Source organism: Pongo abelii, chromosome 4 (assembly GCF_028885655.2).
Source record: "Pongo abelii isolate AG06213 chromosome 4, NHGRI_mPonAbe1-v2.0_pri, whole genome shotgun sequence".
In the NCBI taxonomy this organism is placed as follows: Eukaryota; Metazoa; Chordata; class Mammalia; order Primates; family Hominidae; genus Pongo; species Pongo abelii.
In genome coordinates this window covers 101,567,407-101,580,163 of record NC_071989.2, presented here as the reverse complement: position 1 = coordinate 101,580,163, position 12,757 = coordinate 101,567,407, and the positions used below count along the sequence as shown (strand labels likewise).

Here is a 12,757-nt window from a genome sequence, read left to right as displayed (position 1 = left end):
GCTGAAGATATTTAAGTACTTGAAGCACATGGAAATGTGAAGTTTCTCTTTCGTACTGCTGACAGGCCATTAACAGATATTATCTCCATCAACTGTGGAGGAAAAGACTCAGCTATAGTACTATTCTCTGTAAGCAGTAGAAACAACTGTTGGTTCTTAGCTCCCTTTAGTCATGGATGGGCCTGGCTGGCACTTTCCCTCAAATCCTGTGACTCACAAAATTTTGCTCATTTTTCTTTTATGATGATTCATTCTATCCCTTTCTTTCCATTCACTCTGCTACCACCCTGAGGAGTATTATAGTCTTTATCATCTCACATATGTCGATTACTGAACTACTCCTTGCTTTTAGGCTTTGTGTAATCTGGGCTGCATCGCCTGTCTCATCACAGACTGAGTTGCATGACTGAGTTTTGTCTAGGGCTTTCAGACTATTAATGTGCAATCCAGATTTGCCTGGAGCATAAGGTCCCTGGAAATAGATAGTGAGAGGGAAAGCTAGAAAGATAGTTTTAGAGAAGATGTTGGCTAAAGAGTTCCAGTTACTTTGTAGGCAAAATCATTTCAGTAAATGACTTTTTTTTTTAGCAGTGGAGTGGCTCGATCAGAGCAAGGCTTCAAAAAGATTGATCTGGCAACAGAGTAAAGGGAAAGACTGGAATAAGGTTCCCCAACCCCCGGGCCACAGATTGGTACCAGTCCGTGTGGCCTGTTAGGAACTGGGCTAAACAGGAGGTGAGCAGCAGGCAAGCAAGCCAAAGCTTCATCTGTATTTACAGCTGCTCGCATTACCACCTGAGCTCCACCTCCTATCAAATCAGCTGCAGTATTAGATTCTTATAAAAGCATGAACCCTATTGTGAACTGCACATGTGAGGGATCTAGGTTGTGCACTCCTTATGAGAATCTAATGCCTGATGATCTGTCACTGTCTCTCATCACCCCCAGATAGGACCACCTAGTTGCAGGAAAACAAGCTCAGAGCTCCCACTGATTCTAAATTATGGTTAGTTGTATAATTATGTCATTATATATTACAATAGAAATAAAGTGCACAATAAAGGTAATCCACCTGAATCATCCCAAAATCATCCTCTCCACTCTGTCTGTGGAAAACTGTCTTCCACAAAACTGGTTCCTGATGTCAAAAAGGTTGGGGACTGCTGGACTAGAAAAATTGAGACTAAAGTCTATTGTAGGAAAACCTAAACAGTGGTGGGAATGGAAAGAATCAGACAAATAGGATCCCAACAGTATACAGGAAGAATTGGTGACTGAGAAGACAGCAGGGAGAACCTCACTGAGGTCAGATAGTATGGATTTATAATGGCCCATCAACCTTGGTTTCAGGACAGTCCAACAGGATCAGAGGAGGTAATACTCCTCACACACTACTGCTTCTGAAGTCTTTATGTGTTAATACCTCTAACTTATTAAAGGCCAGGATCATGGCATACTTATTCTTCCATGTCCACTTCCAGTGCAGAGGTTAATGGGGACAGAGTAATCTAATGCATGTGTGTGTGTATATATATATGTACACACACACACATATATATACACACATATATGTAATCCTGTCCATATATGGAGTATTTAGGACCATCTCAGGTATTTAAGATGGTTAGTTATGCCAACCATCAATAGGTGGAAACTCTGGTAACTCTCCTATTTTGTTTTCGTATTTCTTTCATTGTGAGCTATAACTAGGGTGATCACGTGTTCAGTATTTTTCTGTATAGTTCCAATTTAGACCTGTTTTCCACTACAATTACTGATAATATCTTTCTTCACTCTCAAAAGTTTGAACAACAAATTGTATGGTCATTCCAGATATGTCTACAGAAAAGTGCTAAATATGTATGGTTAGTTTAAATAATAACTATAAAGAACACACTTGTGTAACTATCAAAGCAGACAAGAAATGGAACGCTGGCAGCCACTGAAAGTCAATTTCTTAGTCACAACTTCATTCCCTTCCTTAAAGTTAGCCACTATCCTCATTTTTATGTTAACCATTTTCTTACTTTTTAAACTAATGAAAAATTATCAAAGCCTAAAATCCCTATAAGGTTTTCCTTCCAATTGTTGTATTCATTCTTCTGTGTGGGTAATTTCATATTTATGTTACTAAGAAATAACTTTGGAAGTATGTTTGTATTTTAATATATGACTACAAGGTTGTAGGTAATCAGCCTGAAGATAAACATTGTGGTTTTGTTATTCATTTATTACACTAAGATTTAATGAACAAGAAGACATAGTTCTTGGCGTCAAAAATTTGATAATCTAACTAGTAATTACAATACAGCTCCTCAGTGCAATAATAGGAAGCATGCACAAGATGATGTTAGAAGATATTACCTAGTCCTTGGGAAGAATAGGGTCGACTTTCCCAAAGAAATGATACCTCATTTCAGTACTGAAGACAAGTAGGGAGTATGCAGTAGAAGGTGGTATGGGAAGTAAAGGCAGAGCACAAAGATCACTATCTGGACAAATGCAATAACCCATAGGCAAGAAAAATATGACACAATTAGGTTACTTCAAGTTGCTCCCTACAACTGGAACGCAGAGACTGTTCTGTGTGTCTTCTCAGGGGGAAAAGGGATGTGTTTGGGGTCGAGGTATTTGTAGGGCAATGGTGAAAGATAAAGTTCAATAGACAGTGCTAGATCATAAAGGGCCTTGAATGTCATACTGAGGAGTCTGAACTTTATAAACGGCCTTGAATGTCATATTAAGGAGTTTGAGGGCCAGGCGCAGTGGCTCATGCCTGTAATCCCAGCACTTTGGGAGGCCGGAGTGGGCAAATCAACTAAGGTCAGGAGTTCAAGACTAGCCAAGCCAACATGGCGAAACCCCATCTCTACTGAAAATACAAAAATTAGCCAGGCGTGGTGGCATGCACCTGTAACCCCAGCTACTTGGGAGGCTGAGGCAGGAAAATCGCGTGAACCTGGGAAGCAGAGGTTGCAGCGAGCTAAGATTGTGCCTATGCAGGCAACAGAGCAGGACTCCGTCTCAAAAAATAAAAAAATAAATAAATATAGGAGTTTGAACTTAATTCTGAGGACAATGAGAAAATTGGAGGATTCTAAGCAGGGAGTGAGTAACTTGGCAACATGATCATATTTGCATTCTTGACAGGTTATTCTCACTACAGAATTAAAACATGTAAATGGTCAATCCAACAGGTCACTACTAGGCTAGGCTAGAGATTGTTGAAGCTAGGCTAGAGATTGTTGTGGTCATCCACTTGTGAAATGATGGTGGCTTGAGCTAAACCAGATGAAATGAAAGAAAAGTAGATGGATTTGAGAGACAGTAGCAGGATCAATAGAATTTTAATGACTGATTATATGAGGAATTTGGGAGAAAGAGAAATAAAAGATGAAAATCACAAGCATTCTTATACACCAATAACAGACAGAGAGCCAAATCATGAGTGAACTCCCATTCACAATTGCTTCAAAAAGAATAAAATACCTAGGAATCCAACTTACAAGGGATGTGAAGGACCTCTTCAAGGAGAACTGCAAACCACTGCTCAATGAAGTAAAAGAGGATACAAACAAATGGAAGAACATTCCATGCTCATGGGTAGGAAGAATCAATATCGTGAAAATGGCCATACTGCCCAAGGTAATTTATAGATTCGATGCCATCCCCATCAAGCTACCAATGACTTTCTTCACAGAACTGGAAAAAACTACTTTAAAGTTCATATGGAACCAAAAAAGAGCCCGCCTTGCTAAGACAATCCTAAGCCGAAAGCACAAAGCTGGAGGCATCACACTACCTGACTTCAAACTATACTACAAGGCTACAGTAACCAAAACAGCATGGTACTGGTACCAAAACAGAGATATAGACCAATGGAACAGAACAGAACCCTCAGAAATAATGCCACATATCTACAACTGTCTGATCTTTGACAAACCTGACAAAAAGAAGCAATGGGGAAAGGATTCCCTATTTAATAAATGGTGCTGGGAAAACTGGCCAGCCATAAGTAGAAAGCTGAAACTGGATCCCTTCCTTACACCTTATACAAAAATTAATTCCAGATGGATTAAAGACTTACATGTTAGACCTAAAACCATAAAAACCCTAGAAGAAAACCTAGGCAGTACCATTCAGGACATAGGCATGGGCAAGGACTTCATGTCTAAAACACCAAAAGCAATGGCAACAAAAGCCAAAATTCACAAATGGGATCTAATTAAACTAAAGAGCTTCTGCACAGCAAAAGAAACTACCATCAGAGTGAACAGGCAACCTACAGAATGGGAGAAAATTTTCGCAATCTACTCATCTGACAAAGGGCTAATATCCAGAATCTACAATGAACTCCAACAAATTTACAAGAAAAAAACAAACAACCCCATCAATAAGTGGGCAAAGGATATGAACAGACACTTCTCAAAAGAAGACATTTATGCAGCCAAAAAACACATGAAAAAATGCTCATCATCACTGGCCATCAGAGAAATGCAAATCAAAACCATAATGAGATACCATCTTACACCAGTTAAAATGGTGATCATTAAAAAGTCAGGAAACAACAGGTGCTGGAGAGGATGTGGAGAAATAGGAACACTTTTACACTGTTGGTGGGACTGTAAACTAGTTCAACCATTGTGGAAGTCAGTCTGGTGATCCCTCAGGGATCTAGAACTAGAAATACCATTTGACCCAGCCATCGCATTACTGGGGATATACCCAAAGGATTATAAATCATGCTGCAATAAAGACACATGCACACATATGTTTACTGCGTCACTATTCACAATAGCAAAGACTTGGAACCAAGCCAAATGTCCAACAATGATAGACTGGATTTAAAAAATGTGGCACATATACACCATGCAATACTATGCAGCCATAAAAAAGGATGAGTTCATGTCCTTTGTAGGGACATGGATGAAGCTGGAAACCATCATTCTCAGCAAACTATCACAAGGACAAAAAAACAAACACCACATGTTCTCACTCATAGGTTGGAATTGAGCAACGAGAACACATGGACACAGGGAGGGGAACATCACACACCGGGGCCTGTTGTGGGGTGGGGGAGGGGGGAGGGATAGCATTAGGAGATATACCTAATGTTAAATGACGAGTTACTGGGTGCAGCACACCAACATGGCACATGTATACATATGTAACAAACCTGCACGTTGTGCACATGTACCCTAAAACTTAAAGTATAATAAAAAAAATTAAAAAAACATTTTAAAAGGAAAAAAAAAGTTGATTCTCAGATTTCAGCTGGATATGGGGAGCTTAGACAGATTTGTAGAGGTTCTTACTACAGTGTTGGATTGGTTGAGTTTGACATGTCTATGGTACATACAGAAGGAAATGACCATTAAATAGTTGGCTTTCTGGCTCTGGAGAGAAATTTAGGACAGAGATAGACATAGAGAGAACTAGCTTCTAGATGGCAAGTGATGCCATGCATGTGAGGACCTTAATAATTTATTATAAAATTTCTAAAAAGGAAAATGAGATTGTGTGCATTGTCTAATATCCATGACATTCTTAGAAAATGAGTCTTTTAGTGTTCAAGCTTCTAAGAAATATTTGTACAAAACATTTTCTTGAGGTTTCAGTTCTTCAGTTTGCTTTTTGATCAGTATTATTTCACATTTTAGTTTGTTTTTGTTTTTCACATTATCCAGGTTTTGGCTTTAACCACAATATGTCAGCCATAGAAATAAACAGCAAAATGAAGTTATTACATAACTTTTGCAACTTAAGCGACATACATTTATTTGGGTTTAGCAAGTTAGGAAAAATGTAAAAGGCCTAGGTTTATATATTTAGGTTTTTTTCCCAATTCCAGAAATCTGTATAGAAAATGCTTTTAGAAAAAATGTATATATATATATATTTTGATAATTTCAACAGAAAATATTTATTATTCATTTTTCCTTATTTTTAGCTTACAGAGATACTTAAAATCTTATAAATAAAATAATTTAGATATATATATTAAATATTTTCACATCTAACTATGGGAATGTAAATAAATTTTTTAGTATTATATTGTTTTATCAAAAGATCAGTATAACTTTCTGCTATATAATTCTAATGTGCTTACTGATTTTTGAAGAGCCTTCAAAAACTTCATGGAAAATGCATATTATGAAAAATCCATGCATGGATATCATTTTTATTGCACCAAAATAAACTCTTACTAACTTGCTATGACATGCCTGAAGAGGATCTCATTCAAGGCACTAAGAAATACAGGACATCAGTTTGAAAAGAGCACCTGTGAGAGCAACATGAATTCTGCTAAAATTGAAGCAAGAACAAGCATCAAATTTATAGTAAAGCTTGGGTGGAAGAATGGTAAAATCATTGATGCTTTACAAAAAGTTTATGGGGACATTCTCCCAAACAAATCAGTAGTTTACAAATGGCTAACTCATTTGAAGAAGGGACAGAACGATGTTGAAGATGAAGCTCATAGCAGCAGACCATCTGCATCAATTTAGGAGAAAAAAATTTATCTTGTTTGTGCCCTAATTGATGAGATCAGTGATGAACAACAGAAACAGTAGCTGACATATAGACATCTCAATTGATTCCACCTACACAATTCTGACTGAAAAATTTAAGGTGAAAAAACTTTGCACTCAATGTGTACCAAAACTGTTGCACCCAGATCAGCTGCAGACAAGAGCAGGTATTTCAATGGACATTTTTAACAATTTGGATCAAAATAAACATTTCTTTGAAGAATTACAACAGGAGATGAAACATGGCTTTACCAGTACAATCCTGAAGACAAAGCACAATCAAAGCAATGGCTACCAAGAGATGGAAGTGGTCCAGTCAAAACAAAATCTGACTGGTCAAGATCAAAGGTTCTGGCAACAGTTTGGAGGGATGCCCAAGGCATTTTGCTTACTGACTTTCTAGAGGGCCAAAGAACAATAGCATCTGTTTATTATGAAAGTGTTTTGAGAAATTTAGCGAAAGTTTTAGCAGAAAAATGCGGGGGAAAGCTTCATCGGAGATTTCTCAACCACAAGAATATCCTTCTCATTCCTCTCATCAAACAAGGGTAATTTTGCAGGAGTTTCTCTGGGAAATCATTAGGCATCCACGTTGCAGTCCTGATTTGGCTCCTTCTGACTTTTAGTTTTATAATCTTAAAAAATGTTGAAGGGCACCACTTTTCTTCAGTTAATAATGTAAAAAAGACTGCATTGACATGGTTAAATTACCAGGACCCTGAGTTCTTTAGGGGTGTACTAAAAGGCATGTATCACCACTTACAAAAGTTTCTTGACCTTCATGAAATGTTCAGAAATAAAGTGTTTTTTTAATTTTTATTTTTTAATTCTATTTTTTTACAAACTTTTTGAAGTCCTCTCGTATTCTCTAATTTGAATTTTCAATGTAGTTCTTTTATATTATTTTTATTTTGAATGAGCTATAACCATTGTATTTCCTATGCTGTGTATGCAAGCATATAATTTAATTGTTGTTTGCTGTGATAATAATTAGATATAGTATGTAATATATAACATTTGTTTCCCTTATAGGAAAATGGTTCTCCTGAAGAACATGCAATCTATGTTTGGGATCATTTCATAGCTCAGGCTGCTGCTGAGAATGTGTTTTTCGTTGCTCACAGCTATGGAGGACTTGCTTTTGTTGAACTGGTAAGTGGTTATTTCACTCTTTGTAGTTCCAGTCTCCTTGTAGGTTTATCCCCTCTCCTTTCTTTCTGTTGGTATCAATAGTCTTTAAGTTATGTTATAAAGAAGGAAAATAACATATTTTGAGTAAATAATTTTATGATGTTTGAAAATAGTTTATTAATTTACTTATTTATTTTATTAATATTATTATTATTTTTTGAGACAGAGTCTCTGTTGCCAGGCTAGAGGGCAGTGGCACCGTCTCAGCTCACTGCAACCTCTGACTCCCTGGTTCAGGCTATTCTCCTGCCTCAGCCTCCCAAGTAGCTGGGATTACAGGCATGCACCACCATGCTCAGCTAATTTTTATATTTTTAGTAGAGACGGGTTTTCACCATGTTGGCCAGGATGGTCTCAATCTCCTGACCTCGTGATCCGCCTGCCTCAGCCTACTAATTTATTTTATGGTGACAGAGCTTTTTAGTGCTAACCAGAAAGCTTTTTGCCTGTTCCTTATTTACATATTAGTTTTTAATTTCTACATTATAGTGCCAGTTTCCGTACATTTCATGATATTTATTGTTTCTGCTTTATGTATATACCATTGAGGCTTATGTTATCTATAAAGTGTTTAAAATTTCAATTGACATTTTGAATACTTGAGAATATTTTGATAGTCTTTGACTTGATACTTGATCAGAATTTTATATAATTAGTATTAAAACTACAAGAAAGCTTCCATTAATCTGCTTCTAACTAGAATGCATTGCTTGGTCATAGAAATCTTCATATTTCAAAATAATTTGATTCTTGGAGTTAAGATTATATGTACATGATAGAAAAAAATTACCAAATTTTTGAATTCTGTCTGTTTTAGATGCAATATTACAATATCACAATCATGGGCCAGCATGGTTAATGTGATATAATCAATTCTAATAATGGATTAATGAAGAATTCATGCCTCCCTGTCCATAATCTCTTAGGTTACAGGAAGTTACCAATCCTACCATAAAATAATTAATTTGATAAAAGTGCAGTTGATCATTTTAAATCCAAATAGATCTAAGTGGACATTAAACCAGAGACACAATATTGATTGCCTAATTTTTATGTTTCTAGACTTTGGCGTGTTTTTCTCTGACGTGGAAATTGAATATATTTCCGTGACCTTTTCAACCTCCCTATGTCTTATTGCTTACCCACTTGATTTAGTTATAAAACTGGTAGTGACATCTGAGAATATTTTAGCTGACCTAACTCTACAAGTGCTTCTGCTGTCTTAAGATCAATAAATCGTTAAGTTAAATCATTTATTTTCTAAATTTATTTCAGTTTTTAGGGATTATTTTCAACTAATTTTAACTGTGCTGAATTAATTTATTTATTTTGATATATATATAATAGATATCTTAAGATAGCTCTTTAGCACACTAGTATGATGTACTTTTTAAAATATGAATGTTGTTTTTCAAATAATTCCTTTCAATCCCTACAGATATAGATATATAGCTATAGAGATATATATATCTCTATATCTCCATAGATATAGATTATATATAGCTTATTTTTTCTTTGTAAGCTGTTAAATTACTTAAAGCATGAAATTTCTTGTAGAGTGACTTAAAATATGTCTGAAAGTCTGCAAGGCTAATCAAATTTTAGAGTTCTATAAAACATAAATTCCCATTTTTTAACTTTAAGACAGTTTACGAAAGCCTTTACACACCAAACTTAAAATTTACATGCCTTTTGGACAGTTTTTACAATGAACTGAAGATGCCAGAGTTAACAGATGACCAGTGTGTCAGTCCTATTTTGCCCATCCTGCTTGTCACACACTGGTGGATATTTCTCCACTTTTGTTCCACTTTAATATAAAGCACACAGATGTTTCAGAACAAGACTTGACTTCTGACCTTGAGGCTATTAGGGTCAGGGTCCTCAGGGCCTGTGAAATTATCACAAGCTGAGCTAAAGTTTTTCTCCATCACAGGAAGTAACCAGTAAGTAAGAAGTTAAAAAGGAGCTTTGTCAGAGAGACAAGATGGTCTCAGTAAGGGTCAGCTTCTGTAGTCTGCTATCTCTGCAGGAGGCACATGCATGGGAGGAGGAATATAATATAACCACTGGCATATCACATATCTGTCAGGCAACGCCAGGGCTGAGAAGTCTATTTAATGTAATATACGTTGTTTAGGTTCTAAAGTATTAATGGCAACTATCTCATCTTCTATGTTTTTTTTTTTTTTTTTTTTTGCTACTTTTTGTGAAACAACTTTGATTTGGGGGTATGTAATGGAAGCATACGGATGGTGGCAAATGAATAAAGACTGGTTCCTGACCTAATACAATGGATTCCTTTAAGCAAATAACATTGTACCCTGATGAATTTTACATTATTTTTTGACAAATTTGATTAATATGTTTAGGTCCACTGTGTTTTTGTTTGAAAGGCTTTCTAAAATATAGTATTGTTAAAGAAATACTAAACATTGAAATGTTTTTAGATCCTTTGCTTTTGCCTAAAACTGAAAAAAAATGTTATTCAGTTTTAGGCAAAAGCAAAAGATTTAAAAACTCATGGTGTTAAAATGTTGACAAATAGGCATTTTTTTAGGACTTTTCAACATTAACTGTATTGTATGAATTATTTTACTTTCATTTAAAATTTTAATATTAACTTTACAAGCAAGTAAATTGTCAAGATTAATATATAAATCTTAAATTATAATTTGGTTTTTTGTCCCAGTAGTACATTATACATGTCAGACAGTAAATCCTTTTGATTTCAGTCATTTAAATTGTCATAAAATTTTACTTTTGATTAAAGATCACACACACACACACACGCATTTCTTAGGGAACAGTCTTAGTTTGTAGCATCATGTTTGAATGCATGGAAATCGTTTTTCTACCACTGTCATACAAGTTCACATTGTTCGTTATGTCATGAATTTCAAAAAAAAATTGTTTTAAATGTAAATTGTAGCAAGTACAGTTTCACCAGTAAATGCATTACTTATGCTTTAATATTTTGCTAATTGTTGTTTTTGAAAAATGGGAACATAATTTACTATTATATCCTATCTTAAAATGTTGAATTTATCCTGAAGAATATCTTATAATCAGAGATTTTTTTCAAAACCAATATTCATTTTATGGTAGTAAATCTATAAGAAGAAGAAACATGATATTAAAAATATGCTATTAACTGCTTTTACTCTCACCATATGGTAACAACTCAAATTTCCAATTCTCTGAACTTTCTGTGTTCCTAGTAAAAATAAATTTTGATAAGACAACCCTATTGATTGTAGGATTTAGTCATTAAAGACAAAAGGAAAGAACTGTTTCATCTCATGAATTGATAATGAACTTTTAAAAGTAATATATCTGCCTCTGTTATCTTTTCTGTATACTTAAAATAATGCCAATATGTAAAGTTACAGTTATTAAACCATCATTTACAAAGCCTGAAATTTCTTACAAATTTTACTTTACATGTAATAGAATTATTAACCATAATTAGAATGTATTTACCAAATTCGTCTGGAAAGAAATCTACAAATAATGCAACTTACTTTTGCCTTATACTAGTTGTAAAAAATTCAGGCTCATTTTTTGAAAATTAACTGTCATTTTAAAACAATGCAGTTTTTGACCTTCATCATCTTTTTCTCCAGCTACTATGATGAAGTGATTTCATCGCTTTTATTGTTGGCCATTTCAGAGTGTTTTGCTCTTATCTTTCCAGGTGATCAGTTTGGCCAAATCAAGTAACCTTAAATTTTTTATTTAATTTGGAAATTAACAGGCTTTATCAATGCCCAGTTATTGATCTCAGCGCACCTTACCTTCCCTGTTTGCAAGTGCTCAATATATCAATTTGAATGGAAATCTCTTTGCTTAGCCAAAACAAGAGTGCTCATATATTTTTGTAAAACATGTTAAGTAATTTTAGTAAATATATTTCATTAGTTTATTGAATCATCTCAACTGATACAAATTTTGTGTTTTTCTTATTACTTTTATTTCCTTTTCCATGTTATTATTAGTATATTCACAACCATCATTAAAAAATCACTTAGAAATGTGTGAAAACAGCTCCTTTTGAAAGTGTATCGCTACCCACTTTTGATTTTGGTTTCTCCATGCTTGTCAGCACTTGATTGGCACCTCACTTGCATGTGAATTAAGGAATGAAGGGAACTCTATTTTCCTGCCATTGTTCCATGCTGGGCTCCCTGGCCTCCAGGCAGCCTAAGCTGCCCTTCAGCAGCTGATAGAGGACCGGTTTTGGACATAGCTGTATGAGGGCACTCAACCTCTCTCTACTCTCAGTAGATTTTTTTAAATTCCCTGAAGCATGATTTGGATTTACACTGAAGAGAAAATGGAACTAAAATAATTAGTCTTTTACATCAGCTAACTATGACCTTAAAGAAGTGTCATTTATATTTTGTCCATGAGGAACAAAGTAAATTGGATATTGGTAAGATATCTGCATAATGTGATCAATGAGAACAGCTAAAAGTTGGGCTGCTGGGAGTCAAAAATTGAGGGAAGTTAAAATAAGGGAAGTAAGCAAGAAAAACTGAATCATAATGGTATCCAGATAACTCAGGCCAAAAATACTCTTACAAACTTACTTTAAAAATCTAGATAATTCAGTAAAAATAAATTGCCATTTGTAATATAACTTCAAGATACATACTAATTAGTTTTGTTAAAGTTATCTTTTCTGTCCAATCTCATTTTGCCCAAATGATCTAGAAACATCTTGAGGATAAAGAGTCTAATACTGCTCTTATCCCAAGTTTGAAAATAATATATATTACAACATGAGTAGTCTTAAATATCTGCACAGTTAGTTGACTAACATATATAGTTTAACCCTTAACTCTTTTACTAACTAAATTTATTAATTCTCCCTACTCTCCATTTAAATATTGACTGATTTGGGAATTCTACCTAATCAGTTACTCCACATTAGACAGTGTTACTTTTTTCTTTCTGGGGTAAGACTTTTGTAGACTCCTTGTTGCTGGTATGCCCAGCTCTCTGTCTGACTGAAAAGATTGCTCCTCTAT

The 12,757-nt window shown here is 34.9% G+C and overlaps 1 protein-coding gene across 23 annotated transcripts in view; it reads left to right on the top strand.

Moving 5' to 3' along the window:
* The window catches only part of ARB2A (ARB2 cotranscriptional regulator A), a 540,355-nt gene that overhangs the window by 319,446 nt on the left and 208,152 nt on the right, over positions 1 to 12,757 (top strand). For all 23 annotated transcript variants that reach the window (XR_010140097.1, XM_063724455.1, XM_054556475.2 and 20 more), the window contains one exon: positions 7,566 to 7,685. Coding sequence is in view for 22 of the 23 variants with exons in the window: in XM_063724455.1 (XP_063580525.1) it covers positions 7,566 to 7,685 (120 nt within the window). In the remaining variant the exon portion in view is untranslated. The remainder of the gene's footprint in view (positions 1 to 7,565; positions 7,686 to 12,757) is intronic.